General features: G+C 44.5%; 1 protein-coding gene across 10 annotated transcripts in view; it reads left to right on the top strand.

Moving 5' to 3' along the window:
* The window catches only part of macf1a (microtubule actin crosslinking factor 1a), a 165,944-nt gene that overhangs the window by 5,558 nt on the left and 147,110 nt on the right, over positions 1-13,276 (top strand). Inside the window, exon 1 of one of the 10 annotated variants that reach the window (XM_069516039.1) lies at positions 6,418-7,267. The exons of 8 other annotated variants lie outside the window; for them this stretch is intronic. In XM_069516039.1, coding sequence (XP_069372140.1) covers positions 7,174-7,267 — 94 coding nt within the window. In that variant the 5' untranslated portion in view covers positions 6,418-7,173. Of the gene's footprint in view, positions 1-6,417; positions 7,268-13,276 lie in introns of those variants that run through there. One more of the 10 variants, XM_069516034.1, reaches the window with a different exon arrangement.

The following is a 13,276-nucleotide window of genomic DNA, read 5'->3' as shown; positions in this document are numbered from 1 at the left end:
GGAGTCGAGAGGCTGTGACAGGACAGTTAAAGCCGACTTCCCCCTGGAAACATGTGGGTCAGGACGGGGTGAAGGGTGAATGTCATCGCCTACAGATCAGAGAGAGATTTCTGCTCGTGCATTGTGTTTGTATAATCATGCTCTTATATAGTCCACAGCATGTACGAAGAGCATTAATGATATTTCCATGTATTTCCTGCACTTTATGGATTTCCTGTGGGCAGATGCTTCCAGATCTACAGCATTAATGTGTCAGAGTCTCTGAGCGTCTGTATCTGGTCACAGGAGAAACCTGCTCCTCAGATATCTGGCTTTATCATCACCGGCTTCTATAGCTGGTTTTAAGACGAGCTCTCAGCCGCGTGTCGTTCTTCTTCAATCTGTAAATTCAGCTTCAGCTCAGTTTGAGTTTCAGAGTGTAACAAAGGACCTGGTATCATTTTTATCAAGTTTGTGTGTGTGTGTTGGTCACATGCACACACGTCTGTCTACACATGCTCCCAGTTTGAAAGTAAGATAATAATAGATTAAAAGAAAGAGTGTGAAAAGTGTAAACCAAGCCGAGCGCTTGCAGAGAAACATGCAACATGAAACAACTTCAACAAACTTATAAATAGCTTGAAAGTGAACTGGTGAATTTGATCAAATCAAATAAAAATCGCTCAACTCTATGTCTTCGTAGAATTGGAGGTTGGAATATTGTGGTGACATTTAAAATCAAACGTGATTTGGTATCTTCAGGAGTTTTACTAGAGAGAAATGGAAAATGATAAAAAAAACAGGGCGGCACTGTGGTGCAGCGGTCAGCACTGTTGTCTCACAGCAAGAAGATTCTGGGCTTGAACATTCCGAGGCTCTTTCTGTAAATACGATGTGTTTTAAATGAACGCTCTGAGAGGACGAACTTTTCAACTTCTGGGAACATGTGTCCTGGAACATCACACCACCGAGTTAGTGTGGGAGAATAACTGTGTGTTTGGCAAAAACATAACGGACAACACCTTTGAAAGGGTGAAGAAAAAAAAAAGATTTGAAGATTATTATCTATAATTAGAATTATTAGAAGAGGCAGTTAGTCCGGGAGGTTTCCTGGCAGCGTCTGAGTCAGTGAGTCACACTTTTACAAGGAGATCTTTAGAATCTGACGGCAGCAGGTAGCGGCTGAGTTAACGTTGGCACCGCCACAAACCACCCGAGCTTCAAAGTGCAGGCGACACCTTGTTAAAGCTGCCAGAATTCTGTGAAATGTGCATTTCCAAAAGCTGCTGGTGGGAGAGCATCGAGAAACATGTTTTCAAAATAAGGTTCATGGAAAATGCTTCAAATAACGTACTCAGGTAATATTTATTTATATTTGTTGCTGCTACCCGTCCATATGTTGCACTATAGCTTGCAGTGAATTCTCCGACGAGCTCCGACCGAGGCCCTCTGGATAATATCTGGAGTCATAACTTGAAAAGAGTTTTTATTTAGTAACCAGACTGACTCCGCACATTTTAAAGGACTTCATCATCTAATTTGATGGAATTCAAACTGATTGAACTCTTTGACTTGTCCTGACGAGCAGAGTAATCGCTCTCGGCTCCTGTGTGACAGTGATGCTGCCAGATTCCCTCTGTAAACAGGTTCACGTTTCTGGTAACATCCAGTTTCTCTCGGGCGTGTCCAGCGCTCACTCAGCCGTGAGGCACATTGTGATGATATTACACTTTACATGATTTGTTTACGTTGACCTCAATTTCCATTCAAGCTGAGGCTGGAATGTGGACGGTGAATATATTAAGCTGCTCGTGCACAACAGGACACACAGTATAGATTAGGAAGATAAGTCAATAAGCGTTGTGGAATATTCATTTTCCGAAACATTCTAATGCTGAAGTTGACTTTTGACCTTTTCAATACAAAATGTCATTATTTATGTGAATGAATTCATAATTAGCGTATCTTAAATCTTGATTCATGGACGATAATCGAATAATTTCAACCTTTGTGCTTCGTTTATGCTGAAATATCACATTCATGACAACGATATGTATAAATACACTGAAATAAAAGCAGCAGGAGGGAAAAGCTCTCCACAGACAGAGGTGGGATCAGGCTGAAGTCACTGAAACAGAGACGAGGAAACACAGGCAGCTTTGTAATGAGATGCGTTCTGAATTCACCCTGGAGAGTCAAGAGAGACACGGCCGTCCTGACCGGACTCTGTTATTCAGCCTCTCCGGTCCGATCTGCCCGATGAGCAACGGAACCAACCGACAGCCGCTCGATTTTCTGTTTCTGAGAACGAGAGCTGAAGGATCCGAGTTTTGAATTACACATCAATATTAGAGTGAGACCCACGGGTATCGAGAGGTCTCTTCAGTTTAGTGTGTGTGTGTGTGTGTGTGTGACTGCAGCAATGATAATTCACATGAACATCAGGACCCCAGACGACCGTGCCTGCATGTAACTTAGGCGCCTGCCGTCCTGCCTGCTGCTCTTCTTCTCCACATTTCTTTCTCCTCTGGCAGCACAAAGGAAGCCTCAGACCCGGGCTATTCCCATGTTGCCATGGTGACGTGGTCTCCTCTGTTTCCATGGTTATAGCAAGGCGAGCAGAAGCAATGGCGGTCGGGGGTGAGAGAGACTGACACGGGATATAAAGGGAGGGCAAAACAAATAGTGGGAGAGGGAGAGCGTCAGAATTTTAATTTGGAGCGGGAGAAAAGAGGAGGGAGTTTGTGAAGGGAAAGAGAGAGAGGAGTGAATGATTGAGTCGGTTTGAAAAGTAATGAAGAGAGTCGGAGAAGAGAGGGGGTAAGGAAGGGGAGGAAGAAGAAGGCAAGGTTTAAACAGGAGGGGAAAGAAAGATAGTCTTTTAACCTGAGACAAAGACGAGGGACAACTAAAAGCAGAAAGAGAAGTGAAACTTGGAGAGAAAGAGTGGAACAGAGAGAAAAAACGAAGAGAAGCTGCGATGGAGGAAAACTGAGGCTGAAATATTCTGGATTTGACCCAAGCTCCATGATCACTAAATCCTACATTTCCCACAATGCAAATGGACAGTGTCTCGGTGAACCTGCCTGTTACACGTTATTTTAAACTGTTTGTGGCCAAGATTTCTGCCATATTAAATCTTTTTTAGTTTTTATAGACTGACCACGACTTAACCAACTTTACATCTAAACTAACCACGACAAGCAAACTGACTGTGGCATGAAAAATATGTTAAATGTCCCTTCAGGATATTCAGACAAAAACTTCAAGTGATTTTTCTTCTGTGTGAACATTTTTATTGTTTTTAAAGTCTGTCTGTGTTTGTTGAGAATGATTTATTGATATGTCCAACATAACATTTTAATTCATATACGTTTCTTTGAGATTGAGTCTAAATCTTATTTCTATTTTATTGTTTTGATGAATAAATAACTCTGAATAAGGTACGTCAAAGGAAATAGTTGAGTTAATCTACAAAATCTAAAGTCGTTTTCCAAATGAAATCCTCGTGTTTAAGTTTATAGACGCTCCTCGCAGGCTTCTGAGGCTGTTTTAAAGGTTTCCCATAAGTAAAGTTGCATTTTAAACAGTAATGGAGTTGATTTGTAAACGTCCAGACTGCAGGTCAAAGATCAGACTCTACAGAGAATTATCGAAAAGTTATGCGACTGAACAACACACTAATCCAAGTCACGCACATCTCCACACAATCATTTCTTTCAGTCTGGTTCTCCTGGTTATGTGGGGCACTGAGCGGCTTTAGGAGACTGTAACTCAAAGAAAAATGCAGACGTGGATAAGATCAAACTGTTTGATGACGTCCTCCCGATGGACGGAAGCAGAAAGATGTCAAACTCTGGATGTGAAATACTTGTGGGTGATTTGTGGGGAGTTTCTCTCTGCTGCCGAGGCGTTGGTCCTGCTGGTGTGTCGAGGACTCTATGTCCTCTTGGCTCACAGAGCACATTCATCGTGCAGCTGGACTCTGCACGGACACACAACACCCAACAACAACACACACTCTCACACACAAACATGCGGGCCGAGGCTGCAGGGAAGCATCGAGAGTGACAGACAGAGACGAGACGAGAAGATGACTCACAACACTGTCTGCATTCATTTTTAACACACACACACACACACATTAAAAACACAACCGCACACAGTTTACAAGTTTATTTTGCACGTGAACCATTAATCAACTTCTTAACATAACAGAAATAGAAGTTAAACGTATGTTAAGGACCATTAAGGGATGGAATACGTTTCTCACGTCAGTTAATCCAAGCTGAGGTCAGATGTGTCTTTATTTTCCACTGTGGACCACTAGGCGGGGGTATAAAGGTGTTTTTTTTCTTTCTGTTTATTTGTCATTAAACCAGATCACTTCGAACACACGTGTTAAAAACATCTGGAATCTGATGTCACAGTGTTCTCTCCAGATGTGTCCTGCTCTGCGGTGAGCTGGGGATGAAATGTTACTGAGACCGACTGTGTGTGTCTGCAGCGTAAACACCCGCTGACCTGCTGTGTTTGTATTGTGACAGTCTCAGACCTTCTGCCTCTACCATCACACAGTAATAGATCTGGTTTGTAATGTGGATAATGTGATGTTTGCTTGTAACAAACATATCTGCTATTCTTCTTTTCAGTCCTGTTTGCTTGATTCCCTTTAATACGATTTATAATTTGCTGAATCACAGTAATATATATGAGACATTAGAGAACTTGGATTTATAAATCAAACTACATTTCCCACAACACTCCTGGTGTTGCACACAAGCTGATTTTTCAGTTTAAATATTATCCCTATGTTTTCCAGAAATAGTAAATTATATATATTGGAGGTTTTTTCCCTTCATCAGTGACCTCGAGCAACTTTCTGTTGTGTGCTGCTCGGAGTAAAGGACGGTGGCAGCTGAGAGCTTCTTGCTGACGGCCTTGCTTCCTAATGTTATGTCTTGAGTTGTGATTCAGTACAAACAGGAAGTGAGGCTTTATGAACGTCAGCTCAGTCCTTGAACCTGTGATGTGATTAGTACAGAATGTTGTGTCCGTGCTGGTTCGCCTGATTGGTGAATCATGGTGTTTGACTTCGTGGTCCAGCAGCGTTGTTCTGTTGCATTCGTTTGAACAGGTGTTCCTAATAAAGTGACAACTCACTGCTTATAGATCCATTCAACCACAAATTGAAATGTGAAATACACACAAGAGACATGTGACGTGATTCTTTTGAGGGTGAATCTGACTCTAATCTTCACTTTAAGGTTTTCTTTACACGTCTCCACGGAATTAAATGACATAATCTCTGGACCACTTCATTGAGGCTGCTTTACTTTGACCTCCGGATGATCACATGCTGAGATTATCCACTGATAGCTGAGTCTTCACCCAGTGGGACAGGACGGACTTAGATTCACCTCATGTCAGCTGGATCACTTCTCCTCTGTGTGTTTTCTGATACAAAACGTGCTCCCAGTATTTCTCAACACTCCAGAATCCATTTTATATTGAGCATTGGTGGTTTGTTGACCTAACAAGGCTTTTTAATAGATTTTAAATATGGTCTTAAACACAGCTCTGTCTCAGAGGTTTGTTCAGTCAGCCTTTAGATGGCAGTGTGCTCCACTACTTCAGCACTTCCACCACAAACACTCCTCTCAGTTGTGCAGACACAGTGCTGTGTGGTAAAGGACTGGATAATGGAAACTACAGTGGTTCACATGATATTGGTGGTGGGGTGAGTTTGAAAACGCTATGGGAGGATAGAGTCCTTATGTTTGAAGGGAATATAGATAGTTCTCGTTGGACAATCAGTCAAACAGCAACAATTATAAAATAAACAGCAACGAGTCGTAGAATGACCACAGAGACACATTCAACTGAGATGACGAGAATCAAAACAACTACATGAAGTCTAACAACAACGAGAGAGAGACGCTCAATGACCATAAAGAAACTCGATCTATCTTTTTATATATCATTTTATATCAGGTTCAATATATACACGACATCCTGTTCCACTGTTTTGTTCACATCTGTATTTTATTATTGTGGAAAATAAGTGGAAACATTTAATTTGTAATACTCTTCACATTTCACAAAAAACATAATAATCAAGCAATCTATATAACAGTTTTTATTTAGTTTGAATTCAAGTAAATTAACTTTAGGTGAATATGAAATTTAACATGAAATATATGACTATATTTCCTTATAAATAAATAAAGGAGATAAAGATGAAACCCTCATGAACGAGTCAGATCTGTGGTTTAATGATTCTAATGGATCCGTGGAAGGTGATAATGTTTGGGGCCTGGTCCGTGTGGTCACCTGTCACCGAGCCGCCTCCACCACCCGGCGGCGCTACAGCTCCACTTTCCAGCGGCGGCCTCGTCAGCTCGCCCGCTAGCTGCCTATCCGCTGCCGCTCCACCCCGCCGGCTCCTGAAATCCCCGCGGCGGAGGTTCCTGGCGCGGCCGGCAGAGAGGGATGGAAGACAGGAGCTGCGGGAGGAGCCGCCGGGAAACCTGAGCAGAGGCGGCCGAGGGCAGCGCACGCACGCAGGCGGAGAGACCGCGAAGCCTCCTCGCACGGGAGCGGCCATTACGGCTGGGAAGCACGCTGGGAGCTCGGGCTGCGCGCCGGGGATAGGAAGCTCGAGTCCGGATACGGTTTCGTCTGGAGCTCCGCCGCCGCCGCCGACGACTTGGGGGACGGAAACCGGCACAGTGCCCCCACCCCCGCCTCCCTCTCCGCGGACACTCATCATGGGTGTGTAGGGTGAACTCCCTCCCTTCCCCTTCTCTCACACGGGGGCCACTAAAAGCAGCAGTCGCCGGGTGGAAGCCGAGATCCAAGGAGGGACAGTCGGAGACGACGCGCCGGGCGATGCGGCGGTGTGTTCCCGCACACATGAAAATGGATAGATAGCTTTTATGTAACCGTCATTCAAGAACATATCTGAGGCTTTGACTTCCACATTTTTATACACACTCGCTCCTGGAGGTTTTTTTTTATTATATTATTCTTATTCTCTGGAGTACTCCCGAGGATTATCTAGCCCGGCTTTGGAAGGGACATACCCGGGGGAAGGAGCCTGAGCGGGGGGCTTGACGCGCAGCAGAGGACCGGGTCACTGCGGTAGTCTGCAGGCCGACCCGTCGTCTCTCGCGAGCCGGCCACAGAGCCACCATGGCTGGGTTCATACCGGGGCTGCTGCCGACAAACCATTCCCAGGAGAAGGAGTTCGCCCAGGCGTACGAGGATGTGCTGGAGAGATATAAAGGTAAAGAGGAGAGAGAGGGGAACAATTTAATGTTCCCATAGCTGTGGATGCAAGTTTCCAATATACATTGATTATTTATTTTATACTTTATTGATCCAGAGGGAAATGTGGGCTTTCCTGCAGCACACAACACAGTCAAGAGCACAAGAATAATTAAATGTATTGACAATTCAAGTCCTCTGAGTAAAAGGTGTTGAAGCCAAATTTAAAAAAAATACAGATTTAAAAATAAAGAACTGAAGCTTTACAGAGTTGTGATGGTGCAGCAGATGAAAGTGTATTTAAAGTAAGTAAAACTGAAAATACCAGACTGGAGATATGACAAATATAAAATCTAACACAGGTAAACATGGGCAGTTGTGTTGACAGTCTGGTCCACCGTGAGTAAACACATCATTTCTAGATGTCACAGGATGATTTGAACTTTCTGCTGCACGTTCCTGTTTCCCTCTGAGGACATTAAACTCATGTCGTGGTGTTTCTGCCGGTGCACGAAGCAAGAAAAGGATAAAACTTTCATAATCTGGATGGTTTCATGTTGTCGATGGTTTGGATCAACACAGAGCAGCTCTGCCAAATGACTGCCCTCCCTCTGTAGTTCACCGGCTACGGGGACAATGTCCTCACTCCCTTCTAATCACTCATGTGGCTCTTGAGACACCAGAGGAAGCCGTTTTAATGAAGTGTGTCCCCCCCTGCTCACCTCCACTCACCACCATCAGATCAGTCCCCCCCCCCCCCTCGTGGCTTCATGTTTCGCCTTGTGTTTGCTGTTTGTCCTGTAAATATGGAAGCTGCTGCCCTGCAAGACACTGGAAAGGTTGAGGTTGTTGGAGCATGTGTGTGTGTGTGTGTGTGTCTTTGGTATTGTTACCTCCTGCAGCAGTGGCCTTACCACCAGCATTGAGGCTCAGCGTTTTATAATCCCAGTGACAGGGGCGCTTTAAAAATGAATGCCTCCACTGAAATTGACTGGTGTTGGGAGGGGGGTTGGAGTGTGTGTGTGTGTGTGTGTAGGGGGGTGCAGAGCCGACAGCCAATAGACTCGGGTCACATCTGTGATGCTGGCGCTGATGAAAAGGAGGCAGCTTTTAATTATTGATTATTATAATGAAACTAAACTCCTTGAGGGTTTGGGACCAGGATTCTCGAGTGTTGTGTGAATATTCATGTGCACGAGAGACAAAGATATAATGTATAAAGAAGGTTCGTGTTTACAGCTTTTAAACTCGTCCCACATCAAGTGCAACCAACCAACCTGTCTGTCCGCAGAGGAAGAGTGTGTAACATCAGCTAAGCTTTGCCTCAGCTCTTGTGATGTGCAGGCGCTGGGATAAGTTTCCATCAAGGGAAAGTGAAAACACGTGGCTCTGAATAGTATCAGCCTTATTTGGGATATATATCGAGTCCATAATATGCAGATGTCGTCTGTTTTTCTCCTCTACACCACGTCAGTCAAGTGATTCTGACCCAAATATTAGTTAAAAAACATATAAAGTTAATTGTGTAATACTTTCCTTTCAGTCTGTGGCACTGAATGTGAAAAAAGAAAAGTCCTCATAATTCAAACCCGGCTCAAACTGATGCTCTTAGAAACAAGTCAGTATTTTATCAACACACGGGGAGTTGTACTTTTATGTCCGACTTTAACAGAGAGTTCAGTGTTAAATAAATCAAATGGTGAAGGTGTTAAAGTAAAAGAGGCCTCCGGTAAATCTCCCCTGCTCTCTTTCCTCGTTCAGACTGTAAATTAAGAAATGGCTTCACCTCAGCACACAGGCAGAACCGGAGTCCTCAGCCTGGAGCCAATGATTGCTCTTCATTTAAGTTTCATCTGTTCACCACAATCAGTGTCCAGTTCATCTGCGAGCAGCATTTCTTTCCCTGGAGAAATAAAGAAAGCATCAGAGGCAACGTTTCCCATGAGAGTGATCGTTAACAGAAGGAATTATCAGCGCATTGATTTTGACATGGGCCTCTCTGGCCTTATGGACGATTAGAGATGTCAACATGAGACATCCTGAGAGCCCTGAATTAATCACAGGTAACTACAGCCTCACGTTCCGTCCTTAACTTGACAGGTGTCACACAACCGTACAACAATGGTTTGTGTGGCTCTAAACATCACAGTTCCCACAAACTATCTCTGAAACCACTGATAGATTTATATTCACATTTATATGCTCAGGCTCCAGGATTTGGACTCGGACCTCTGTGTTCTGTGAGGCATCACCTCGTCGTTGCTATAATGAGGCTGTAACCTTATAGGACCTGTCCTGTGTCCTCTGGAGTCTCTCCGTGACAATAGGCCTCGTGCTGCAACATGTCACTGTCCAGTGAAGACTGTTAGTGTCAGTCACACCCCCGCTGTCTCGGATGATATCAGATTCACTCCTGTCTTTCAATCATACGTCTTTCTTTCCTTCCCCGGGTCGTCTGGATTGCAGCGATCTTCAAATGCCGCAGTGAACACGACCCTGCGATGACCACGCTGTTTGTTTTCACGACTCCGTCCGCCGTGTGTGCGTCACTTGTAGCAGTTGTCAGGAAGAAAAGACGAGAGAAATGTGAACTTGACGTTCTGCTTGTGGCATCACTTGACTGAAAGTGGAGAAGGGACATTCGATCGGGCTTAAATCATTCAGGAGGGGGACGGGAATGTTTGCAAGTGTGTGTTTGTTGGTGTTTGTGCTTTTGTGCGCCCCTGCGTAACAATGACAGGATATCTGAAGCAGCGGGGTAGCACACGGAAAAACACTGGGACGATTCAGAAAACACCAACACTCTTAGTCAGTGGAAAACGTGATGGTTCTGGTCAGCAACATTCACATGAACATTATTTTTACTCAAGCAGCTCCTTTATTATTATTGTGTGGAAAGCTGCACAGAATGTTTTTGCTGCTGGGTTTTCTTTAGTAATCCTTACTAGACAGGTATAATAACATTTACAAAAGCTTAGGAGCAGCTTAGCAGTGCGCCATGTTCTCTAAAACACACCAGGTAAAACGTCAGCCGTAAAAAAATCCTCTCAGAGCTGAATACACGACAGGAAACATGGAAGGAAACAGAACAATGACACGTTGAGAAGAACGAGATGCTCAGGAAACTTTGCCCTTTACAAATATAGACTGTAAAAATGTATGACTGGGCCGGATCCTGTGTCGAGTGTGTGAGGTCTTGGTCGAGTGTTAAAGTGTCAGATTCGATTTTCAGAGTCAGCAGGGTTGGTTGTAGATCTTTGGCCGAAGGGCAGCGTCCCGATGTTCTCTCTGTAAACTTAACACTTCTAATTCATCCGTCGGCTGAGAGTGCCAACTTCAGGCAGCCCAGTCGTCCTGCGTGTGTGTGTGTCAGTACTGATGCTTAAGTAAGAGTTCATTTAAGTTGATCGTATTCTTATGAAACACGCTCTCAAATACGACAGAGAAAAAAATCTCGTTATTTGACAGAAACTTCTCATCACAGGTAAAACTGCAAATTAGAAGAAATGATTTTCTATTTATCGTTCTGTCAAAAAAAAAAAAAAAATCATTACAAAATCCTTCAGTGCAATGTGACTAATCCACTTCATTTCATAATATGATCACACTGTCACGAGGTAAGAAGTGAATCCAGTTTTATTTATATCTTAATCACTCACACATCCCAGAAGACGACACAGGAAGTTCACAGAGCATCACTGACAATTCAGAGTTTGAGTGACGTCCCACGTTTTTTATGGACCACAGGAAAAGGCCGTGCTGATGCAGTTCAGCTCTTCCTGCTTCTCCAGATCTGTGTTTGTGTGTCTGTACCTGTCTCCCTCATTCTCCACATGCCCTGCACGCACAAAGGATCCATGTGTTCTCCCAGCCACCTCATGAATTCTTTTAAACTGCATCTGTTTCTGCGGAATATGCCATCTTTAACTCGGCCGCTCTGTCGTGTTTCCTGTCATTGTGCCTCTGCCCGAGGAGTGTCTGCTTCTGGACTAATGTGACCCCATTCGTGGTAAATTTAGACCCTGAAATGCCGATGTTAGATAGGGGGCAATGTCTGGAAAATGATCCTTCGCCTCTGCAGCTGGTTTGGTTGAGTGATCTCACACTGGAGGAAATGAAGGGAATAAAAGTACGGAGGGAGAAGATGAAAAGATAGAAAAGGAGTTAAAAATATCTGGAGTCTCCGGAGAGGAGGGAATGGGAGGATAAAGAAGAAGACGTAAAAACTGAAGTGAAGTTCAGAGAGAAGAGAAAGATGAAACGGCAGCGTGAAGGAGATGAAGCTCGACGTGGAGGGAGAGGAGACTCAGACATGCTCTCGGCCGGTCCCAGAGATGGATCATTACAGCTGGATTTTTCCACGTGGCCTAGTTTTTCCCTCGTTCCTTCTCTGCCCACAAGAACACAACCTCCCTCCCTCCTTTCTCCTCCTCCTCCCTTTCCTCTCAATCACCCAGCACAATCTCTATCTGTCTGTCCCTCAGATCACACCCTGGTCAAGACTTATCCATTTTTTGATCATCCGTCGTTACATGATTGAAAAGGTGCAAATGGGATTTAGTAATGAAACTCTTTTTTTTTCTTCCCTCTCTTTCTACCCTCCTCCTCCTCCTCACCAGCTCATTTCATTATCTCCTAATTATTTTGCTCTGTCTCTATTCCTCTCTCTCTCTCTCTCTCTCTCTGTCCTTGCCTCCTCCCCTCCCCTCCCTGATTTCCCATCATTCCCGTCGTTCCCCTCGCTACTTCCTGTTTAGTCACATTCTCCAGCAGCACCTGACTTTGCCGGCAGGAAAACCAAACGCTGTCAGAGCTGCGGCAGGAAAAACCAAATGCTGACCGAGCAAGAAAGCCTGCAGGGAAAGAGCTGCGGGGGGGGAGGGGGGCGATATTCCTCCAGCAGATGTATTGTTATTAATGCATCAAAAAATGTTTTTGGAAATATCTAAAAGAAGCAGCAATAAAGAGAGCTTAATAAAAGCTGAATAATGAAGTGGAAAGGAAATTAAACACCGGGGAGAAAATATCTTTTACAAAATCATATAGCTGTGACCAACTGCTGTATGTTTACCAGCTGCAACAGAGAAATAGTGCAGTGTCATAATGAGATCCTTCTGTCACCGGTCTCCTACATTCTCCACATTTTAGCTTCACATGCAGTAAATCATTCCCCTCCATGCTCCCTCCTCTTTTTCCTCCCATTACTGTTCACAGCAGTTCTCTCTTTAGCCCCCAGGGTTCTTACATAACCAGCACCCAGCTGATTTTTAGCAATGTAATCAATGAGCTTCATTGTGTGTGTGTGTGTGTGAGCGGAGAAGTGAATGGACGTGAGGACTGCAGCCAACAAATGTGAGATATTTTCTCCAACGTATAAATGTGTGTGTGTGTCGGTGCGTGTGTGTGTGTGTGTGTGGTAACAGTGGCCCTCTCTTCTCTCAGCAGCACACTGGGCCTGTATTCACCGCTCACAGTAAAAGCTGTGTAAGACCAGCCCACATCTTTTTAAACGTTGCTCTGGTGTAGTGTGGCAGTTGTCACAGCTCGTGGAGTCTGCACTGATGCAGCAGAGGGTTGTTTTGTCTCGTCCCTGTCGGTGCTTCCTGAATGCTGAATGTAATCGCTGAAGAGCGTGTGGGGGGGGGGGGGGTAATCTCAGACTGCGTGTATTCATTTCAAGAAAAAAAATAGGTCAAGAATATCTGTAGATGTTGTCATGCATGATATCACTGTGTGCGTGTGCGTGTGCGTGTGTGTGTGTGTGTGTGTCCAACACTTGGAGATCTTTGTGCCTCGACTTCAATCAATTTCAAGTCTCCTCCAGGAAACAGGAGGAAGATACCGCTGTGACCTCTGAAAACACACACACACACACACACACACACACACACAGACCTCACACCATGTCCCCATTCGGCTGTTTGGATTTGAAAAGACATTCTCTCTACATTAGGCCAGATTTTTTAAACAACAAGGACGCTCTGCATGCTTCTACCAAGGCTGACGCCCGATCTCGACACATGAACCT

The sequence above is a fragment of the Paralichthys olivaceus genome, chromosome 20, assembly GCF_024713975.1.
Source record: "Paralichthys olivaceus isolate ysfri-2021 chromosome 20, ASM2471397v2, whole genome shotgun sequence".
Taxonomy (NCBI): Eukaryota; Metazoa; Chordata; class Actinopteri; order Pleuronectiformes; family Paralichthyidae; genus Paralichthys; species Paralichthys olivaceus.
Note: the sequence above shows the minus strand (reverse complement) of the source record. Positions and strands in the feature narration are given on the sequence as shown.